Here is a 24,375-nt window from a genome sequence, read left to right on the forward strand (position 1 = left end):
AAGGTCTTGAGGGGATTGGATAGGGTGGATACAGGGAAGATGTTTCCTCTTATGGGGAAAACTAGAACTGGAAGACATATTTTAAGAATGAGAGTTTTCCCTTTTAAGAGAGAGATGAGGAGAGTCTTTTTCTCTCAGAGGGTCATTTGAGTGTGGGATTCTCTTCCCCAGAAGGTAGTGGAAGCTGGGTCTTTAAATTTATTCACCTCTGAGTTAGATAGATTTTTGTTAGACAAAAGACGCAAGGGTTATGGGGGGCAGACAAGAAAGTGGAGCTGAGACTATAACCAGAACAACTATGATCTTACTGAATGGTGGAGAGGGCTCAAAGGGTGGAATAGCCTACTCCTGCTCCTAAGTATTATGTTCCTGAACAGAAAGCTATAAGGGCAAGTTGTGGACAGACTCAAGAGAATCACAAAATAATTGGGGCAGTTAAAAGTTATTGGGGGTAGAATTGGGTTTTGGTGGTTGGGCAAAGTGAGCAACAGTGAATCATTGGCATCAATGGAAAAGAATAATCAGGCAGGTCTGAACAGATTACCTTTCTGTTACCACCTGTTTAGCACCAACATTGAGAACCAATATCACCCCCCATTTTGGTTGTCAATAGTCCTATGTGGAAAAAGGACAAGGAGTTCTCAAATGTCTTAGCTAACACAAAAAAAATATCCTATTCATTTGTCAGAGTGTCATTTGAGGAATCTTGCCCTGTGACAGAAATGATCTCTACACTTTTCAGGTTCATACCGCATTCCCCTGTTCAAGCCAACTTGCCCAGCATCGAGATGCTAATCACTCAAAGCCTAGCTCCACTAGGCAGGACATGTCATTCGTATGCCTGACACCAGACTCCTGAATCAACTGCTCTACTAGGAGATTCCCAGGAGGACAGTGAAAACGTATTATGGATGTCCTCAAAGCATCGCTGAAGTTGTCAAACATACCTGTCGACTCTTGGGAGTTTGTGACTGACCAAAAGAATGGAGAAGGCTCATTCAGAAGGCATAGAGCACATCAAGAGGCGTCATCGGGAATGTGCAGAGGTGAAGTTGAGACATCAGAGAGAGAGCACAAACCTCTACACAACCCATCTATCCAACCCTTCAAGCATCACACATGGAATTTATCAGCCATCTCAGAATCCATCGAACTAGACTGAGAAGAAAGTCATTCTCATTCCTGAGGAACTGCCTGACAGTGAAGATTTTACCATAAATGAATTAATATCTCCCCTAAGATACAATCAGAGGAATATCCTGTTAAAAGTCCCTCTCTCAATATTAACATTAATTTCTAGACTGCAAAGTCTCAGCTCCACATGACTTGAGTGCAGGGTAATGAATATTATTTTGTTTTGAGCCACTTAATGTACCTATCATCACCATGAACTTACTAATAGATCAGAATAGATCAGAAATAAATTCACATCAGCTTGGTGTGAAACTTCAAGTGAGATACCCACAGCAAAATGTCAAGGACATATGGGAATAAATAATCTAATGTGTGATGGGAGGTCATTTACTCTGCATCAAAGGAGAGAATTTACATGTACAGATGTATATATACATCTGAGATTTTAGCTGAGATTTGTTTGTTCCATTATGTTTTGGCTCATTTTAAAAATCCATTTTCCAAAGCAAGTTAAAATTAATGATGCTCAGTTTAGATGGCACTTTGATGATTTTAACTGCTAGGTGAGTGTAGTTAAAATTGAGTCCTTGATCTCGACTTCTGTGTGCAAGACTATTGACAATCAGTAAGTAATATACAACAGTAGCAAGATGTGACATTTCTCACCAACTTAACTTGTCCAAAGTGCTTTGAAACCCTTGATGGCAGAGTCCCTTTAAGGAACCTTGGCCCCAGTATTTGCAGAGGCAGAGAGGGATCAGAGGCAACATTTAGAAGCTGGAAAACCCAGCAATACATGGAGGTCCTATTGCAATAGAAAACCCCAGCTGGAGACCAGAGAGAGGGGCGGGCAGTGGAGGGAGAGGATTACAGTGATAAATAGATGGCAGGAGATCGTGTGGAGAGCATAGGTGAATGCAGGGAGAGGAGAGGAGATTCCAATGTGAGGAGATCCAAGGAGTGAGGAGACCCCAGAGGGAGGGGTAGTGCCAGAGGGATGGGGAAGGGAACTTGGGGAGCAGGGAGGAAATCCCAGAGAGGGGGAAGAAGATCCCAGGGAAGAGGGAATCCTGGGGAGGGGAGACAAGATCCCAAGAAATCCTGGGAAGGTGGGGAGGTGATTGAAGAGAAGGGGAGGAGATTGTGGGGAGCAGAAGGGATTGCAAAGAAGGGAGGAGATTGCGAGTAGGGATGTGGGCGTGGGAGGAGATTGTGGGGTGAGGAGATTAAGAGAGGAATCAGAGAGGGAGGAAATCAGATCTAGAGGTCCAAACTATCTGTTAACTGATGCTCATGCATATGCAAATTCCAGCAGAGTCAGTCAATTATTTTCACCATTATGAAAACTCTGACTGAGTTTTCCCTCCCCTACCTGAGAACATGGTGATTACCTGTAGCACTACTAATGTGGTCTTTTCTGAACTCAGTTAAGTACATACCAGTGACTGGAATACCCTGGACTATCCACCAAGTCACCAGAAGAATACAGAGCTACCATGGAAACTGACAGTTTAAAATGATTAAAATTCTCCTAAATGCTGTCATCAGTGTCATTTATACAGAACAAACAGTGCTAAACATTAAATTGTGTTTCTTTTCTATTTTTGTTCAACCAGTACACAGTAATGTCATTAATTGGGCTGGCTGTTTACCTTGTTACAATTATGAGGTATGTAAGATTATTATGTTTTGGACAATGTCCGTAAAGTTAGGAAAAATTAAGGGGGCCATATCTTTTTTATTCTTTCATTGGTTGAGGGCATTGCTGGCTAGGCCAGAAACTTTATTGCCCATCCCTAATTGCCCTTGAGAAGGTGGTGGTGAGCCACCTTCTTGAACTGCTACAGTCCATGTGGTGTTAGTACACCAACAGTGCTGTTAGCGGGGGTGATTTTGACCCAGCAACAGTGAAGGAACGGCAAAATCATTCCAAGTCAGGATGGTGTATGACTTAGAGGGGAACTTGGTAGGTCGTGATGTTCCCATGCATCTGCTATTCTTGTCTTTCTAGGTGGCAGAGGTCATGGGTTTGGAAGATGCTGTTGAAGGAGCCTTGGTAAGTTGCTGCAGTGCATCTTGTAGGTGATACACACTGCTGCTACTGTGCATTGGTGTTGGAGGAAGTGGATGTTGAAGGTGGTGCATGGGGTGCCAATCAAGTGGGCTGCTTTGTCCTGGATGGTGTCAAGTTTCTTGAGTGGTGATAGAGCTGCACTGATCCAAGCAAGTGCAGAGTATTCCACCACACTCCTGACTTGAGCCTTGTAGATGGTGGACAGGCTTTGGGGAGTAAGGGGGTGAGTTAATCTCCAAGAATTCCCAGCCTCTGACCTGCTCTTGTAGCCACAGTACTTATATAGCTGGTCCAATTCAGTTTCCGGTCAATGATCACCCCCAGGATGTTGATACTGGAGGATTTAGCAATGGTAATCCCATTGAATGTTAAGGAAAGATGGTTGGCTTCTCTCCTGTTGGAGATGATCATTGCCTGGCACTTGTGTGGTGTGAATGTCATTTGCCACTTATCAGCCCAAGCCTGAAAGTTACCCAGGTCTTGCTGCATTAGGCCATGGACTGCTACAGTATCTGAGGAGTCACAAAAGCTGTTGACCATTGTGCAATCATCAGCAAACATCCCCACTTCTGACCTTATGATGGAGAGAAGGTCATTGATGAAGCAGTTGAAAATGGTTGGGCCTAGGACATTACCCTGAGGAACTCCTGCAGTGATGTTCTGGGACTGAGATGTTTGACCAGCAACCACAGCCAACTTCCTTTGTGCTAAGTATGATTCTGAAGAGTGGAGAGTTTCCCAACCTCCACTCTCCTGCCCCCAACTGATTCCCATTGACTCCAGTTTTACTAGGGCTCCTTGATTCCACACCCAGTCAAATGCTGCCTTGATGTCAAGAGCAGTCACTCTCACCTCACCTCTTGAGTTCAGCTATTTTGTTTGGACCAAGGCTATAATGAGGTCAGGAGCTGAGTGGCCCTGGCAGAACCCAAACTGAACATCAGTGAGCAAGTTATTGCTGGGTGAGTGCTGCTTGATAGCACTGTTGATAACCCCTTCCCTTATTTTACTGATGATCGAGAGTAGACTGATGGACGGTAATTGGCTGGGTTGGATTTGTCCTGCTTTTTGTGAACAGGGCATGCCAGGGTAATTTTCCACATAGCCAGATAGATGCCAGTGTTGTGTCTGTACTGGAATAGCTTGGCTAAGGGTGCAGCTAGTTCTAGGATACAAATCTTCAGTACTATTGCCGGACAGTTATCAGGGCCCATAGCCTTTGCAGTATCCAGTGCCTTCAGCCATTTCTTGATATCACGTGGAGTGAATCAAATTGGCGTAAAACTGGCATCAGTGATGCTGGAGACCTCAGGAAGTGGCTGAAATAGATCATCCACTCGGTACATCAGGGCTGAAGATTGTTGCAAATGCTTCAGCCTAGTCTTTTGCATTGATGTGCTGGGATCCCCCATCATTGAGAATGGGAATATTTGTGAAGTCTCATGCTCCAGTAAATTGTTTAATAGTCCACTACCATTCATGACTGGATGTGGCAGGACTGCAGAACTATGTGACTATTTCAAATTCCACCTGACAACAAGCCTGGCTTAGTCATGGGACTGGCTGTAAAGTTACCACACCTGGAGACACAGGGCAAAAGCAGTTGTGTAACAGTAAATGGGCTTGCCAGCTCCAAGGGACATGCAGAAAAAGAGAGGGAGGGGAGGGACAACAGTTGTTCTGGTCAGCAGAGCGAAGAGGCTGCTTGGCTTTGCAAGATACCAAAGCCAGATGAAGGAGGGAGACTGAGTCTAGTGGAAGAGACACATTGACACAGTCCACAGCCATAGGGAATCCAGGAGATTCACTCTGGCATGGCTGGGGGAGGAAGAATCATTGGAGCAGGCTTTACAGCCGGCAATGGATTTGGGAAATATTCCAAAATCCAAGCAAAGTGCCCGGAGACGGTTACTCACATTTACTGCTCAGCGAAATGCTGATACCAGAACCCACTGGCAGCTGAAAGTGGCTGTGGACTGTTTGCTATAAGGACTGTAATTCTGTGGAGAATGCGTTATTTAATACATGTAAAATGGGAATGTTCCTTTCTGTCATTTAAAGGATAAGTTGCCTACAAAATTAGTGTTTGGTCAATAGTGTTTTACGTCATGTGTGCAGTAAAATTCTTAAAACGTGAAATCTTTTTGTGTCATCCTATCTAAAACCCCCACCCCCCACCCCCCACACGCACCCCCCCCCCCCACCCCCCCAACACCACCACCACCACCACAACCACCACCACCACCACCTTAAACCAGCTTATATAGCTTATATTTCACCCCTCTCCTAATTTTATTCAGTTCTGCTGAAGGGTCATGAGGACTCGAAACGTCAACTTTTTTCTTCTCCACAGATGCTGCCGGACCTGCTGAGTTTTTCCAGGTAATTCTGTTTTTGTTTTGGATTTCCAGCATCCGCAGTTTTTTGTTTTTATCTATCTAAACGTTATTGGTTTCTACAGGCATTGTGACAACCCAACTGCCCACTTGCAATGACAAAGAATCTGCTTGCTGATAGGTCCAATGAGTACCCCAAAGTCACTATACCCAACTTTCAGATAGAATTCAGTTTCTATGTGGGAATGGATTAAGAGAGATAATTATCAGATAGAACAGATAGCATCCAGGTCTTTTCCTTTAAAAAATTAGATACATACTTAGGGAAAGAAATGTTGCCAGTCTGACTCCTGCTACTCTCCTGGTCAAAGTGGTGAAATTGATTGGACATAATGTTCTACCAGGTAACGAATACTTGGATTATCTCCTGGATGAACAACTTGCAAAGGATGAATTAAAAATGCTCAATTGCAGTTGACCTACTTTAAGCAGAACTAACTTCTGATTTCCACGATGGATAATGGAAGTGTGGATCATTAAGATTTCACCAGAAACTATTTTCTCCCCCCTGCAAGTCTCTCCTTTCCTCTCCTAAAGCCAAATAGACACAGAATTCCCTCCAGTACTTAGGCCAAGTAGATATCCTTCATGTGTGGGCCGAGACAGTAAGCAGCAATGAGCTAAATGAATGAGTTCAAGCTCACCTCAATCCTGGTTTCACACATCCTGCAAGAGGTCATGGTATAGCAATCTGGGCAGGAATTTTATGCTGCACCCCCCTCACCCCTGCCAGAAACTGGCTGGCAGGCAGGGAGGGTGCAAAATCGGGTGACATGGCAGGGGGCACCATTCCCACCACCTACTGCCTCAGCTGGCATTTTACCAATAGTGGGATAGGTGTCAGGTAGACTACGTGCCCTTGAGCAAATCGAAGCCCTCGGGCGGCCAGTTAATAACCACTTAAGGGTCTGCTCCTGCAACCGCTTGTATTTTACTGGCAGAAGGAGTTGATCATGCCATGCGGTGACAACATCAGGTAATCCCTGGCAGCGGGCTCAGGAGTGGGAGTAGGTCACTCCTGCTCAGGCACCCTGTGCCCAACAGAGCACCCTCTCAACCCCACCCCCAGTGCTGATCACCATCCCTGGTTGTTTCCCCTTGACCACCCCGACCTCCCAATCATGCCCTCCCCTGCCCCAGTGAAACCATCCCACTTATCTTGAGCCTGGCCTCCACCACTGCGCGTCATGGGGGACTGGCTGCAGTCCCAGGAGTGGCCACTGTTCCCAGCAGGTCATGTGCTTCCAGTTCTGCAGAGGTGGCTTGCCCCCAACTTTTCAGCCAGGGAGGGGCTGAGCTACTGCCTCCGCAATGAATTCCAGCCCAGGAACGAGAACCCTGTCCAGTTTTCCCTTCTTTAGTCAAAGGGTGCTGTGACCAATTATCAAACACCTACCACCACCTGGATAACTCAGAAATGACCAGGGATAAAACCTGGAGCCTTCCCAGTCTGAATCTCAGTGCAACTGTGCAAGGCAACTTGGCAACAGCTGTATCAGCAGCTCATGTACAGGATTATTTTCCCTAGCTGCTTTGTAAAAGCAGATTAGTGCAGACTTTCTTTCACTGTAATAAACATTGTGAGGATCAGGAATTTTTCATCAATTTCAGTCATGATGGCAACCTGCATTTCTTGCAGCTAAAGTAAGCAAACAACCTCTCCTCTTAAACTGTCATTAGCACAAAGAAAAGCAATAACTACAGCACTGAATCTATTAGAGACCTTTTGCTCCCCCAATGGCCAGACTTCAAGTGAGTAATAAGTCAGAAACTGTGCTTTCTTCAACACATCAAACCTCATTCAGACTCCCAAGCTGTAAGCCCAGCAAGCCATCACAGTTTAACATTTATCACACAGAAGGAAAAACAATCGCAGCTAAGTCAAACAGAATGCCTCACTGCACCAACTGTTAAGAGCCACATCCTTTGTAGGATCAAGGTGGGCCATCTTTAAAGCCAAGTTTTAAAAATCCAATTGACAGTGGATCCCATGATGGATAATGAATTCCACACAATCCACTGTCAATTATGTAATTCTTCACAGAATGATAGATACATTCACAGCATATTCATTTAAAGAATTGTGCTGGCAATCATATAGCGTTTGGGTTCCTACTTGTTTGTTGGCTTCAGGAACAGTTTTTTTAAACCGATTTTATCACTATTGCATGACACATTGCACTGGTGCCAGATGGCAACCGATGAAGATTGGAGATTTAAGCTACATAGTAGTAGTTTCTTGGAAGAGGAGGAGAATTAAGGGATAAATGTAATAAGTAATATTTCATCTTAATGGGTGTTCAAACAAGTCAATTCAGAAACACTATCATGTCTATTAAGAAGACATTGAGAAATTTCCTGAATATGCCAGAGGAATTACAGTTCGCTCCATCTCATTGTCAGCAAGGATTTGCAAGTTATATGGTGTCTTTGACACAGTAAGTCTTCCAAGGCACTTCATAGAAGTATGATCAGACAAAAATGGGCATGGAACCAAGGGAGGCCATTAGGAGAAGTGACCTCCTGATTAGGGGTGGGTTTTAAGGAGGGTCTTAAAGGAGGAATGACAGGTGAAGAAGTTTACAGCAGGGATTTCAATGGTGGAGCAAGGGGAAAGGAGGAATGCCAACAGCCAATGGAGGGAAGATAAAGTTCTGGGGGGAGGGGTAGGGCTGACGGAGGTTACAGGAATAGAGAGGGTGAAGCCATGAAGGAATAAGTCGAAGAATGAGAAAGTTAAATTACAGGAGTTAGTGGACCGGGAACCAATGTAGGTTAGTGAGGACAGGGTGGTAGATGAGCGGGCCTTGGTGTGGAATAGGATACAGACAGTAAAATGTTTGGATGTGCTGTAGCTTATGGGCAGTAGAGGATGGAAAGCTTACCACAGAGTCAAACAGGGCATCCAGGTTGCATATAATCTGGTTCAATCTGACACAGGAGGGGTTGATGCAGTTGCTGGTGAGGATATAGTGTTTCTGATGAGGCCAATGGCTTCGACATTTCCAAGGGTTAGCTGGAAGAAATTGCAACTCATCCAAGATTGGATATTGGACAAGCAAATTGATAACACCCAGAGGCAGTGGAAGGATCAAGACAAGTGTTGGAGAGCTGTTGGACTGGCTGGATAATAAAAACCTACAGCCATGAAAAATAATAGATAACAGGCATTAGAACCTGGACCAAGTGGTTCGAAGACTGATTTGAAAGAAGAACAAAAAAGGACATGTTGAAGTGATGTGAAAAGGGGAGTATGACAAATAATTTAGTCTTGATTTACAGCTTATACCTAATGGAATTTGAAAATCACAGGGTTTGTCAACAAGTAACTGTGTATCTTGACAAAGTTACCCAGGCTGGGTCGAGTGTCCATCTTTTAACTAAGGACATGAAAATGTTTGACTGAGATGAGGCACGAGGAGACAAAAATTACCAAGAGGAATGACCAGGATGGGAAAGAGTAAAGGTTTTTCTGGACACATTGTAATTATGGGGTGGAGCCAAGGTGGTTAAGTAGACCAAAACTGTAGACATATTGTGGTCAATAAACGACCCAAATTAAGCAGCTGAGAGACTGAAAATAAAGTTTTAAGTTACTTTTTCCAGGATTGGCACAGAAGGAATTGGAGCTGGTACGAGATTGAGTAATGTGGGTAGTGAAGAGTACAAGGAAATACCAGAAATGCCACTTCATAACTTCTTTGATTGGCCCATACGCTAATGGCGTCCTAGAGTGAAAATCTCATTTCTCATTTCCCCTTAATACATCCACATTGCAGTTCTTAACTATACCTCAAGGACATGAGAAATCATGGAATGAGCAGAATGTACACTGTGAGGAAGCCAGTAATATTTGCTTTTTCTATTGGTAATGTGCTATCTGCCCTAATATGGATCCTACTTCATCTATAAAATTTTTGAGGAAAAGTTCTGCACATAAAAGGTCCTTATTCCTCAAAGGCAACGAAGTAAAATGTTGAGCTATTGTACTGATTTTTTTTTTACTTTTAGAAAGCAGCCGGAGGCTGTACAGACATTACCGGTTTTTAATCTATGTTGTGTGTAGGGAGAGAGTGGGAGTTTTCCACCATTGCATTTAATTCAGAAGTTAACACAGCAGCAGCAAATGGATCTTAAAAATGAAATTGTCATCCTCAACCTGAATAGTGCAAGGTGCAAAAACAATAATGTGGCATATCAGCTGGACATTATAACCAAGTCACGTATTGCAGTATCTTTATGTCGTTATTGATCCAAGTTCCTTCACTACATGTACAACTACAGCTCAGCTGCAAAACAATTTGATTTTGGCAATGTAAACAGGATGTTAAGTGGTATTTAATCATTTTGTCATTACAAATAACATCAAAAATAAAACTGAAACTCATTATTCAGCATTCTGCACATATTGTACTTAGACATCAAGTTCAATAAATGCAAGTTAACCCGAAATGACACATATAATACTGAAAACAATAAGCAACTGAGCGGTTAAATACAGTAGTTATGTAACTTTCAGTTGTAAATCAAAGTACCTGCAGGATTGAAATCCTCCCAGAAAACTTGACATAGTACTTTACAAAAATAGTGACAAAATAGTGAAAAAGTATGTGCTTAAAGTTGGGGTAACATTTCATTGGACATCTAAAAATTTCTTCTAGAATCCCGGCTAGCGATGCCCTTCCTCCATACCTTCAAAATGCCACATGGATTGCTGGATGTGTGTTCACAACCAAGCAAACAAAAGCATGGTGCCCTCCAACTGTAGAACTGCACAGGGACAGAGTCTTTCAGAACAAAAGTCTTATTGGTAGCATCTCCCCAAAAGCCTTGACCTAAAAACAGTCCAGGATGACAATTCCATTAATATAAAATCATGCACAATCCAGGTCCTATTCCCTGACATCATCACAATTAATCCCCATTTACGTGGACAATCTATTCAGTCTGAAGCAATTGTATTCAAACAACAATAAAATATGGATTTTACTACCAATTGCAGGATCACAGCAAGCCTCAATTAAAGCAAGATTACCGTACTGAGCAGTTCAATTAAACAAATTCAAACAGGAACACCACTCCTGCCATCCCTGCTCCAATAGGCTGGTTACCTCAGGTCGAATTCAGGTTCATACATAACACTCAGTATAAAGTACTTATTAAGAGGCACTCATTGTCCAAATCAAAGTCAGCCTGCTGAATACAGTCAAGAGGAATGTGACACAATGATAGTAGCACAACAGCGAACATTGCAATTGTTTACAGATCTTATTCTGATGTATTTATTGATAAATTTCAAAATATCTAGCACAAAGTTATCAAGAAGTGGCCTAATAATATTGCAAAATTACTGATTTACAGCTCATTAGAAAAAACAGTTTTCAAATCTTTTGGTGGACAATAGTACCAATCCTCCTTAGCCGGGGTGGAGGAAGAACAGCCTACTGAATTTAATTCCCATCATGAATTGGTTAAGACAATGAACAGCCTCTTCTAGGCTTACCCGCACAACTGAAATTTGTAACATTGCTGAAAACTCTCATTCAATTGCTCAGCCAATTTATCCCACAAGTAACAGACCTAGAAGTGCACCCGCTAACAAAGTTATCTCATAGAAGTCCAAGGTTCAACTGTATTTCACAAACTTTTTTTCCCCACAAGGAATAATATTATTCCTTGCAATTGCTTCAGAAAAGTTACTGGGCACAGTCCAGCAACATGCTCTGAAATACGGAATTGATTCTAACATCAAGTGATTCTGTAAGAGATTTCTCCAGCATAAAATGTTATTTCAAATTGAGTAGCAACAGACGAAGGCGGCCCCATGTCACAAAACTGAATTTCATTCAAAAATTCCTGAATAGAAATAACAAATTTGGCAAGTGAAGAGTTAAAAATAGATCTTAGTACACTACTGCACTTCAGTATGATGATGTAGGTGGTGAAATGATAGATGGTAACAAGGGAGATAGTGAGCTTTCGAACTACACTTGAAGAGCATGATAGAAAGCTTCAAATTAATGCTTGCAATTAAATACAAAATTGGCAGGTGTTTGGACATCCCAGCAGATTAGACAACCTGCCCTCTGTGTGACTCAAATGACGCAAATAACGAAATGGACCCATTATTCCTGCGCCTACACAGCATAATCACCAGAAGCAGATGCTGACAGCTCTGCCACTAAACAATAAATCATGTGCCCTTTAACCTAGGGACAGATTAGCGTGTGCTTTCAATTGTATTACTGAGATTAATACCTTATGCTCTCTTCTAAACTATTCACCAAAAGAAATTGAACAAAATAATCATTTAAATGCATTTTATTAAAGAGCAATTTTGCATGTAAATTAATTCTGAATGTCAAAGTTTAAAACATGTTTGTCATATATGTCATATATCACAGCATATTAAATCATATAGAAACATCTACAGGTCTATACAGAGATATCAACTCCTACCACCCAACACTGCCTGCAACCACCCCCCACAACTTTTTCACATTACTTTTCAATTCAAGCTGTGAGTTGAATGTAGACAAAACAAACCAAAGGCAACACAAAGGCAAAATACTGCACTTTCTAGAAATCTGAAATAAAACATAAAATGCTGGAGATATTCAACAGCTCCTCAGCATTTGTGGAGAGAGAAACAGAGTTAAGAGGAAGAATCTTACTGCCTTAGTCTCTGAGTGGGTCCATTTCAGAGTTGAGAACCTGAACCCCAACCAACGGGGGTCACTCTCTCAACACCTTTGGCAGTCTTCAGCTTAGATATCATCTGAGTTACACGATGGCCCGTAACTTCTGGTGAAGTGGCAACTGAGTCGGATTGCCACTCTGCTCGTAATTGCTTAGGCCAGGTGAGATCTGTGTTGTGCAGTGGGTTCCCGAGGCCTACAGTTGAGTTCTGCTCAGTTGAAGGTAAGTAAGCCACGCCTTCTTTTTTACGGCACTAGCTGCTGTAAACCAGTAAGTTTAAAGGTCCAGCCACTTTGACAAGCCAGGGAGAAAGTAAGTGTATGTGGTAAGTGGGTAGGATTTTGAGGGGATCGGGAGGCTGTTCTGGGGAGTGTGGGTCAGGCCTGGTTGGGGGGAGCAGAGAGGGGTCTGGTTGGGTCAGGTAGGGTCAGGGCTTTGAGGCAGGAGGTCGGGTCAGGTCCAAGGGTGTTTCGGGACTGTGGTTTGGGTCGGGTCGGGCCTAGCGAGTGGGGATCAGGTCACAGGTGGTTGGGTAGTCCGGGGTGCAAGGGGGGTAGTGGGGTGGGAGGGGTACTGTGGGGGTTGCAGGGAGTCGGGGGGGTGTTAGTCGGGTGGTGGTGTGAGTCCTGTGGCGTGTCCAGGGAGGTCAGTACAATAGTTACCCAGAAGCTAGAAGTGGTTTTAATTCTTCTAACTTTGTATGGCTAATTATTGTTGTTAGACAGTTGGAACTATCCAAAGTTTGTGATTTAAGTCGCATATCAGATGGTTCCCAGTGCAGGGCAGTTGCCCAAAGAAAGTTTGAACTTCCCAGGCAATTGCTGAAAAATCCTTACCTTACCTGGGAATTTCCAGAGTTGGGGTTGTGGGGGGGGGGGGGGGGGGGGGGGGGGGGGGGGGTGGGGGGGAGGTGGTGCGGTGTAGGTAGGGGGTAGGGGGATGGGTGGGGGGGTTCACCAGTGCGTCTTTGGCTTATTCCTCAGATACACTGCCCTGCAGCTCAGGCAGGACAGACCATTATCATTTCTCCCCAGTTTCCTCCTTAAGTCTCTAACTGAACAGACAATACTGACCCTCAAGCACAACCTGTCCACAGTGACACCCTCTAAATGTTTAGCCTCCATCCTTAGTGATCAATTTATTCCAAGCAATCCTAACTCTCTGCCTTTTCCCATTGCAGGAGAAGACAGCCTACAACTGCTAGGATAGGCAGAGAAGCAGGAAGAAGCTGAATCTATGACCATCCTGATAGCAGTGGAGGAGAAAGCCCTGGAAATCAGTAGGGTGGCAGCATTACAGGCTGTTGTCAATGAAGAGATGGGGTGGCTGGAAACCTGATGAAAGCGTTATATCACACAGCCACTTAGCATTGACCAGTCAGTCATGTTGAATTGATGTCACCTATACATTCAATGTCATGATCTGCACTATGCTAGGGTAGACTCTATTTCATTTGCATGCAACACTACAGCATGTCTTCCATCTCCCAGAAGTGTATTGCTGGAGATGTAACAAGAGATGAGGGAAGAGAAAGTGCAGTCCTCAGGGGAAGGACATCACTCTGAGGAGGCACCATTACACGACTCATGCGTACGCTCCACCAACATGGATACACGCACCTTGGTGGGTCCAGCATCAGATATGTAGGGTAGCACAGAGTGGAGCACATCACATGTAATCAGGAGCAAATGCTGAAGGCAGGGACAGCCATGGAGAGTCCCCATCAAAGGCCTGAAGACACGAATGTTGAGTCTCGGGATCCTACACGGAATGGGTACTTGTGGAGCAGCATCAGGAAACATGTGCATCTGTCAGGATTTCCAGGGCAGTGTGCACCCTTTCACAGAAAATGAAGAAGTCCATCTCCAGCATGAGTGCCAGATGACCCAGGCATTTGTGCTGATTGAAAGAATGGCTAACCTCATGGAGAAATAGATGCGGCAGGCCAAAGTGTGCATGTTAGTCGACAACAATGACCTGCATACAATAGCAATGACTTTGCAGAGCATTGATCACACAGGTGTCTTGATGGCTGAACACTCACTCAAATGCAGCCAGGTGCCCTCCCACTCTTGGTTAGCAGGAAAGTGCAGGTAGGCCTGGGAGGAAAGAGGGAAACAGAGATAACGGCAGTGAGGGCTCTCCTCGTGGCACCCACAGATCAGTCATGGGGAGATGGTGGTGTAGTGGTATTGTCACTGGACCAGAAACCCAGTGTAATGCTTTGGGGACCCAGGTTTGAATCCCACCATGATAGAAGACAAAATTCAAATTCAATATAAAAAAAGTCTGGAATTAAAAGTCTGATGATGACCATGAAACCGTTGTTGATTCACTAATGCCCTTAGGGAAGGAAATCTGCTGTCCTTACCTGGTCTGGCCTGCATGTGACTCTAGACCCACAGCAATGTGGTTGACTCTGAAATAGCCTAGCAAGCCACACAGTTCAAAAAGGGATGTGCAATAAATGCTGGCCTTGCCAGTGACGCCCCCATCCCATGAATCAATAAATAAAAAGTCAAAGTATTAGGATTGCATTTTGAGCAGGTCAGTGGCTTTCTTTATTGTGGCCCAGGTGGTAAGGTGACTCCAGTTGTACCCCTCCTAGGTTCCTCACTGGTGTCAACAGCCAGGTCTTGAGTGGGTATTCCTTGCCACATCCCACATCACCCCCCCACCCCCCACCACTGGACTGAGCCACTGAGAGAAGAACTGCAGCACCTGAGACTGCTGAAAGATGAACATGCAATGGCAAATCCTGGGATACTTGGTGCACATTTCCAATCTCCTCTTGTAGTAGTTGCATATCAATTGTACACTGAAGTAGTGGAATACCTTCTGATTGACAAAAATGCTTGGCTGTTCCAATGCAGCCTTGATCACTACATGGGTAACACCCTGTATCACCCTGGCCCTGTAGAAATTCTGAAAGGGAAGCAAAGCCAACAGCTCTCTGGACTTGACTGGTTGCATCCATCTCAAATTTAACGTAGTTTGAAGCCCTCACAAACAAGGCATCAGTGGCCTGGCTGTGATGCGGTTGTGGGCTGCAGATTGTGAGATTCTATAGATGTCAGCAGCTGAGCCCTGGAATAAACCAGACACAAAAATTGAGGGCTGAGTCACTTTGACAGCCACAGACACCTGCTCCTATTGGCCTTAGGTCTTCCTCCAACACAGTGCAGAGGTCTCTGATCACCTGCCACAAGATCTGCTGCCTACGGAGGCACTTCTAGTCTAGGAAGCTAAGCCTTGGCCTAATGATGCTGTGCAGAGTGTATCACCTCCTTCTAGGTGTTGCCCTGTGGCCATCCCCTTTGTTTCATTCACCTGCCTATGGCTGTTTAGAATGCTGCAGTCGCTGCTGCCCTGGGAGTTGCTGTCCCAATCATGGTGGGTATTGAGCTGGAGGATGCTGCACCTCCTTCTCAGTCATTCACACAGAATATGTCACTGTACAATCTCACAAATGAGAAGGTCACTTGTCCCTCAGAGGTGGTCAAGCCACTTCAAGGGAATGACACCAAGTTGCTATCCCCACAAAAAATTATCGAGCTTAGCCTGGAAGACCTGTTCCTATCAGCAAACATTTGGCTGCTCCTGACTTCAGGTTTGCCAGTTTCACTCTTTATGATGCTGCTATCATGTCAGTTTCAGTCTTCAATGACTTCCTGCTGTGCACTCACCTACTCCAACCTGCTGAGTTGCCAACACAGTATTGGACCTGTGCGCTGCTGGGAAAGAGGGATAGCTTGCTTAAAATGGCTTTTAATTGCCATTCAAGTGCCCCAATTGGCTTCCTGTCTCAGCCATGTGGGTTCCCTGCTGCTGTCCCAAGCCTGCCCTGGGAAAGCCAGAAAGGTTGGGATCCTGACCCGATGTTATTTTCTGCAATTTTCCAGCCGCGCGTGCCCAGAACCCTCCTCCACCGGCCTGGGGAAATTCCACCCCATGTTTCAGGCCGATGACCTTTCATGATATGAAACTTTGTCCACAAATTGGCAATTGGTACCTATTATTCAAACCCAAAAGACAGTGATTACATAATGCAAGCAGGCCTTGGGTTTTCTGTAAATAACAGGTATGCTGACCTGGAGCTAGTAATTTGAAGTTATATCTGAAAACAGAGTGACCCATCCCTTGATCCACTTGCCACCTGAGTTCCTCTCTACACATCTGCTTCCCTCGAAGGAAAGGGCGGGGGGAAGGGAGGGGTTCCCTAAGAATCCGCTAACTATAACACATTATTTATGAGTCAGTTCGTTCCCAGCTTCAGGATCCCATTTCATAGGAAGCTTTCGTCAATTCCAAATACAGTAAATGGCAGTTTTCTAACTGAACTGCCAGAAATTTAACACCTGCCCAGAAAGCTGTATAACTTACTGAAGGATCGATATTGGTGAATTACAGAGATAAAAACAAAAAAACTGCGGATGCTGGAAATCCAAAACAAAAACAGAATTACCTGTAACTCAAGTTCTGTCGAAGGGTCATGAGGACTCGAAACGTCAACTCTTTTCTTCTCCGCCGATGCTGCCAGACCTGCTGAGTTTTTCCAGGTAATTCTGTTTTTGTTTTGGTGAATTACAGCACTGATATTTGGCAATTCGACACCGGATACCGCAAGTTCACATTTTGTATCTGAATCGGAAACTATTTACTATTTGGGTTTTTATCTGAATTCGATGTGCATAGATGTTACCACAGACACCTATAAAAACTCTGTCCTGAAAGCTCAAAGGAACATGCTCGGGATTACTAAAATTAGAACTCTTGGCAAGAAAGACACTGAAATATCAAAGGGGAGCAAAGTCAAGCATCTCCAAATAAATTCATCAATTCAACAGCGAGCGCGCGAGTCACTCTGGATATTTGGTAGTGTCGGTGGAAATGTGAAATATTCCAGAATCGGAAATTCCTCTTTTCAAGGCTTTGATGAACGGGCCAAGACCCAGGCTTACGCACGTCATGCTCTCCGAACATTTGGCACATCACACAGCCGCAGCAGATCATCTAAACGGTAGGAACACACAAGTCAAAACCTACACATTTACCTTTCCTGGAGAACTCCGGGTAGCGGTTGTGGAGTGATCCTTCAGGCTTGTCCCCAGGGATGAAGGAGCCGGGCATGCCGCACTCCCCGAGGCTAGTGACCCGGGGCCAGGGGTTGGGGTTGACCTCCCGTTCCTCGGTCTCTGTTTAATCCCATCCAGTAACCTCACCAGCAGGATGTTGGCAGGCAGCTCCTCCACGCCGCAGTCCACCAGGATCCTGCACTCGGGACACCGCAGTTCGTTCCTGGAGCTGACGATCTTCTCCAAGCAGCGCTTGCAGAAGGTGTGCTGGCAGGGCAGCACCTTGGCGGTGGTGTCCAGCCTCTCCAAGCACACGGAACACTCCAGCAAGTCCAGCAGTGAAGACTCGTCCATCTTGAAGCATGGATCTGGGGGAGGGAGGGAGGAGGGGGTGGGGTGGGGGGGGGGGGCTTTATTTTCTGGCTTACATTACACCCCCCACCAAAACAGACGGCGATGGTCTCTTGACAAGCTGCATTTTTCCTTAAGTTGTTTTTAAAAAGAGTCAGAAGCCAGCAGCAGCGATGTGCTGCGTCTAACTGCTCAGTGTCTGATCCGTAACTGGTGGTTGGCGATACGTCTACATTTCCGCCAGCCTGAGCCCCACAGGGTCGGATCAGTCTGTTAATTCATCTTTAAAGTCCGACCCTGGCCAAGCCCAGCCCTCCCGTGCACGCTGATTCTCTCCTCTTTAAAAGTTCCAGTAGTTAGATCGCGCGGATGCAACATAAATACTAATGTCAGGAAAAGCAAAACAAAAGGATCTGACTTTCTTGTCCCAGGAAAAAACAACAATGTCCCTTTTCCTGACACTTTCGGATCTGGCCTGACCCGTAGGTCATCAAACACTCGCCCAGGCCCGCGATTCCGTTTGGAAAATGTCACCAAAATCCCCCCTTCATTCCGAACAATAAGTTTGTTTCTGCCTTGCAAAGAGAAAATCAAAGACGCTCGCAATAATCAAACAGCCCGTCTCAAATCCCAGGCACTTGGAATCGCGCAGCAAATCAAACGCTCCAAAGAAAAGAGTTAATTCTGAAATGTTTGCTTCCTCTCCTGGTTTTCCTCTCAGGGCAGCGATCTTTAAAACAACTAAATGAAAGGGGCTACCATGTGAGTTCAGATGTTGCCCGTTCCGACAGGCAGGGCGATGCATTCAGCCACACTGCGGGCCGGCTCCGAGCTCCAGGAACCTGCAGTATCGATACTAATTGGAAACAGGTCGGTGCTCCAACATTCCCCGACCGCGATCCCGCTCACTTCAAACTCAGCAACTCGGCACCCCTGGGCTCGCTGCTGACCAGCCGCTCAGTCCCAGTCCCGGCTGGAAATAATGCACTGGAGGGACGGCAGGGACCGTGTCAAGAAGCCGCTGTGGACAGCGGAGCCGCCGCGCTCCCTTCAATCTGTCAATTTCTTCTCCCCCCGCCGCCGTGTCGATTTCTTCTTTCCAGCTCCAGGGAACGTCAGAGAGGGACGGAAATGCGTCCAACTGCAACCAAGGCTTCAGGACGAGAGAAAGGCTTGACCACGTCGCCCTCTTGAGGAGAGATGTCAGCCCTGCAAACCAGACATCTCCAGTTGCTCAGTTGGCACAAAGTCGCTAAACAGGTCGCCAAAGTTTTCTGATGGAGTGATATCAAAAATAATTTATCTTTGTCCATGTCTTTATTAAGTAACATTGGTGTCTTGTTGGCTTGAACCCATTAAAATAATAAAAAGCTGCGGGCACTTTTGCACAGCATTATCATATTTAGCGGGAAGACCTCAAACACTTGACCTCTGACGAGTTGAAATGCACTTAATGTTATATAAGCAAACGTGATGGCCATTTTATCGACAGCAAAATTCCAATCTAGAGACTGAGCGCCTCACTGAGGTTGATGGTGGCAGCCTTCCATCTGATTATTTTGGCTTGTGCCATGATGGTCAACTCTGTGTTAAGCATCGCCTGATGTGACTCAGGAGCCCCACTTGGCATGGCGACAGTCAGCACAATTCGTTGGCCTCTGTTTTCTCTTGGCCCTCTTAGCCAGCTGTGCTTTTTGTTTCTGCTCGCCTCTCCCAATGCCCTTCCAAATATCAACCTCCAGAGGTCACGGTCGTCAGCAACTGTCTTCCAGTTGTCAGTGTCAATATCCGCCATCTTCATATCTCACTTGCAGGTGTCCTTGTAGCGGAGGTATGGATGTCCAGTAGGTCATGACCCAGTGGCTAGTTCACCGTACAGAAGGTCTATGGGTATATGGCTCACATCCATCCAATGAAAGAGGCCGAGCTAGCGCAGACATTATTGGCTTAGTTGATGGAACTAGCACTCTCCAGAACCTCTGAGTTGGTGACCTTATCCTGTCAAGAGATGCTGAGGATACGTCTGAGACAGTGAAGGTGGAAACTGCTCAGCTTTTGTCCTGTTCGGCATACGTTGTCCAGGTCTCAGCACTACAGAGTGCATGAAGGACAGACGCTTGGTAGACTCACAGTTTGGTATTCTCAGTCAGGTTGCTGTTGTTCCACACTCTCTTACTCAGTTTGGACATAACAGCTGCAGCTTTTACAATGCATGTGTTGACTCCAGCATCGAATGATGGATTGCTGGTGATTGTGGAACCACACATGTAGTGGGATAGGTAGATAAGGTGGTTAAGAAGGCATATGGAATACTTGCCTTTATTGGCTGAGGCATAGAATATAAGAGCAGAGAGGTTATGCTGGAACTGTATAAAACGCTGGTTAGGTCACAGCTAGAGTATTGTGTGCAGTTCTGGAATCTGCATTATAGGAAGGATGTGATTGCACTAGAGAGAGTGCAGGGGAGATTTATCAGGATGTTGCCTGGGCTGGAGAGTTTTAGTTATGAGGAGAGATTGGATAGACTGGGGTTATTTTCCCTGGAGCAGTGGAGATTGAGGGGCGACACGATTGAGGTGTATAAAATTATGAGGGGCATAGATAGGGTAGACAGGAAGGAACTTTTCCCCTTGGTGGAGGGGTCAATAACCAGGGGGCATAGATTTAAGGTAAGGGGCAGGAGGTTTAGCGGGGATGTGAGGGAGAATTTTTTCACCCAGAGGGTGGTGGGAATCTGGAACTCACTGCCTGAAAGGATGGTAAAAGCAGAAACCCTCATAACATTTAAGAAGTATTTGGATGTGCACTTGCGATGCCATGGCATACAAGGTTATGGGCCTAGTGCTGGAAAATGGGATTAGAATAGTTAGGTATTTGTTTGACTGGCGCAGACTCGATGGGCCAAAGGGCCTTTTCTGTGCTGTAGACCTCTATGGCTCTATGACTCTAATGCTGATAGATGCAGTATGGCAACATCCTAGACCATGACATTTGTCTTCCTGATGTTGATGGTCAAACCAAATTCTTTACAGGTGTGAAAGAGCCTGTCTATTTGATGCTGAAGGTGTTCCTCAAAACCAAAATGCCCTGTGAAAGATCCCATCACCCTATTTTGAAGACGAGTTAGGGGTGCTTTCCTGGCTAATATTTATCTCTCAACTAACATCACTGAATCAAATTAACTTGTCATTCACACATTACTGTTTGTGGGACCTTGTTGATTTGCTGTGTTCCCTATCTTATGGCAGTGGCTACATTAACAAGGATCTTATTGTAAAGTGGTTTGGAATGTTCTGAGGTTGTGAAAGGTACTATGTAAATGCAAATCTTTGTTTCCATTAACAGGAATGAGATGAATGTCCAATGTTTTTTGATAATGTCAGTTGAGGGGAAAACGGTGACTGAGACACCAGGATAGCTCTCAGTTCTACTTTGTATAGCGACATGGGATCTTCACTATTTCTCTGAATCAGTGGAACAGGCAGGCAACTCTTTGGTTAAAAGTCTTAGCGAAAGGGATGCATCTCTAACAATGCAGCACTCAAGTGTCAGATTAATTCATGCACTTAAGTTCTGGAGTAGGGAGCTATTAATATTGGACAAATCCTAGATGTAAGATTTTCAGTCACAAAGCCAGCCAGATACCTCTCGCTTCTTGGTTTAAAACCAACAAGCTACCTGCATCCCAAAGATCACAGGGGAAGCTTTAAATTCCAGTTGACGTCACATAACCACTGGTGTGGCTGCTCATTAATACTCTTTTGGTATTAACAGAATAACTAATATCCGTTCCCTGATAACAACAACAAGAAGCAACTTCAGCCAGTCACCTGTCAGAAATGATCTGGAAAAGGTAGTTTCACATTAGAAGGATAGTGATTGGCTGTTATATGAAAGCAGCTAGTGCAAAACTCCACTAAAGTAAAAGGACAATTCAACCATTAGAAATCTCATTGGCAGCAAGAGATATGCAGAATTCTATATAGCTGAGAAGATGCTCAAATACATGTGGAGGAGATGCTATCCAAGCAGTCATAGCATCAGAGAAACTTATCTCTAAAATTAAATGCCAATATTAAATTCAGCAGCATTTTTAATTTTTCTAATCTAACAAGAACAAATGCAGAGAGCACAACAAGGAAAATGGCAAGCTAAGTTACTGCACCATAAAAAGTAAAGAAGGGAACAGTACGATGGCTAAACAGTATAAATATAAAGGTTCTGTAAATTATTTATCTAGCACCATTCATCCTACAAAATATTCGAAGATGCTTCATGGCAAGACCGTTGTGTTAAGTGGGAGAGAATAGGGACCGATCTAACACCCTAAAACTGAAGCTACAACACAGAGCTGCCTCCAAACTAAACATTAAAAGCAATAGGTTATAGATGGGTTCCACAAATAATGGATCCAAGTGAAGTTCTATAGCCCAATACATTTACTTGAGAACAGTGGTAACAAATCAAGCCTTGAATGGTGGCCCAAACTGTTCCCATTCACCACACTTTACTCTGCCTGGCTGAACCTATTTTTGCCTTGAACAATTTCCCTTTCCACTGCACTTACTTCTTCCAAATTAAAGCCATGTATAGGACATATGTAACATTCTTTGTTCCAGTTCTGCACAGATTCCCTTCACTTCTTTTTCTATCACAGTGAAGACAGTAGCAGTGCCATTTCCTGCTCCCATTTTGAACTGAAAAATTTCAGCAAATTGCTTCCAATTTCTACCCTTCTCTCACCTTCACATGGTCCATCTCCAATTCTTCCCTTCCTCAACTTCTCTGTCTGCATTTCTGGGGATTGCCATCAACCAACATCTACTATGACCCCACTGACACCCACAGTTACCGAAGGTCTCTATTCCATTCTCCCAGTTTCTTCATCTCTGTTGCAACTTCTGATGATGCCAGCTACCACACCAGGGTTCCTGATATGTCTTGCTCTTTCCTCAACCAAGAATTCCCCTACACTGTGGTTGACAGGGCCTTCAACTGTGTCCATCCATTTCCTGCACTTCTGGTCTCACCCCTTCTCCTCCCTTCCAGAATCACAAGAGAATTATCCTTAGGTTCCACCCCATCAGCCTCCACATTCAACGGATCATCCCCCATCCATTTCTGCTACTACCAAAAACACCTTTCCCTCCACACTTCTTTCAACATTCTGAAGGGACCATTTCCTATGTGACATCCTGATCTGTTCCTCAGGCACTCAACACCTCCTCCACTTTTCACATTTTCCTGTGAAAACGCAGGAGATGCAATGCCTGCCCTTTCATCGCCTTTCCTACCATCCAAGGCTCCAAACACTCCTTCCAGCTGAAACAGCAATTCCAGTTCTTTCAATTTAGTAAAATGTATTCTTTACTTATGATATGGGCTTTCTACGTTTTGGAGGCTAAATGCAGATTGGGTGACCTACATTCAGTTCATGAGCGTGACACTAAGGGCAGCATTTTCCTGTCGGTGAGGGGGGGAAGGGTGGGGGGGGGGGGGGGGGGGGGGGGGGGGGGGGGGGTGGGGTGGTAGGGGCGGGGGGGGTGGTGGTGGGGCTCATCTAATCAATAGATATGGTGCTGTTCCTCAGGCACTCAACACCTCCTCCACTTTTCACATTTTCCTGTGAAAACGCAGGAGATGCAATGCCTGCCCTTTCATCGCCTTTCCTATCATCCAAGGCTCCAAACACCTCCTCTAGACATATCTTTTGTTCTTTACTTATCCCTTACTAGCCTGTTTTGTCTTGCACCATCATCTCTTTTGTCACTTAATCTCTCCTGCCTTCCACCCTATCACAGGCCTTGTGTTTTTTCCTCACTTGGCTACTTTGCCTGCCTCTGTGTAGATTGAAAGCTAACTTCTTCCCATTATGTTGAATGGCCATCAAACTGAAACATTATCTCTGTTTACCTCTCTGCTGCCTGACTTGCTGAGTATTTCCAGCATTTTCTGTATTTCAGACTTTCAGCATCCATGGTATTTTGCTTTAGAATGAATGAAAGGAAGAACATCAATTTGTGCACAGAATAGACACATTCTTACAAAGGGCATCTAAAACTAGAGTTCTCTGGATTACAAAAGATCTAGAAACTAAGTTGAGACTGAAAAAGGAGGCTGATGACAAATCTAAGGTTCATAACACAGTACAGATCCAAGCTGGATATAAAAAGCACAGAGGAAATCTACTAAAGAGAATAAGAGACACCTCGAGTGAAAATTAGATTAGTGAGTAGCATAAAAGAGAAACCAACAGTCTTTTAAAGAAATAAAAATATTAAAAGGGTTCTCAAGGGAAGGATGGGACTGATTAGGGACTAAAAGGGAACTATTCTAATTGAGGAAAAGGGCATGGCTGTAGTACAAGATGATTACTTTGCACTTGCCTTAAATAGTGAAGAGGGTGCTGCAGATGTAGGAGTAAAAGAGGAAGTAATAGCGAAATATGATAGGATAAAATAGGTAAAGAGGTTAAAGAACTTAAAAGATTGGCAATTCATAAAGTAGAGAAGTCACCCAGTCTGGATAGTATATATCCTATGTTACTGAGGGAAGTAAGTATGGAACGTGCAGACGCTCTGGCCACATTCTTCTAATCCTCCTTAGATATTAGGGGTGGTGCCAGAGCACTGGAATATTTGAAATC

At 44.6% G+C, this 24,375-nt stretch overlaps 1 protein-coding gene across 1 annotated transcript in view; it reads right to left on the minus strand.

Annotated features, from left to right (window-relative positions):
• Positions 1–17,732, minus strand: part of LOC121284376 (E3 ubiquitin-protein ligase SH3RF3-like) — a 518,157-nt gene extending 500,425 nt beyond the window's left edge. Inside the window, exon 1 of the mRNA XM_041199801.1 lies at positions 17,358–17,732. Coding sequence (XP_041055735.1) covers positions 17,358–17,732 — 375 coding nt within the window. The remainder of the gene's footprint in view (positions 1–17,357) is intronic.
• Between the last annotated feature and the right edge of the window lie 6,643 nt (positions 17,733–24,375).

Source organism: Carcharodon carcharias, chromosome 11, assembly GCF_017639515.1.
Source record: "Carcharodon carcharias isolate sCarCar2 chromosome 11, sCarCar2.pri, whole genome shotgun sequence".
In the NCBI taxonomy this organism is placed as follows: Eukaryota; Metazoa; Chordata; class Chondrichthyes; order Lamniformes; family Lamnidae; genus Carcharodon; species Carcharodon carcharias.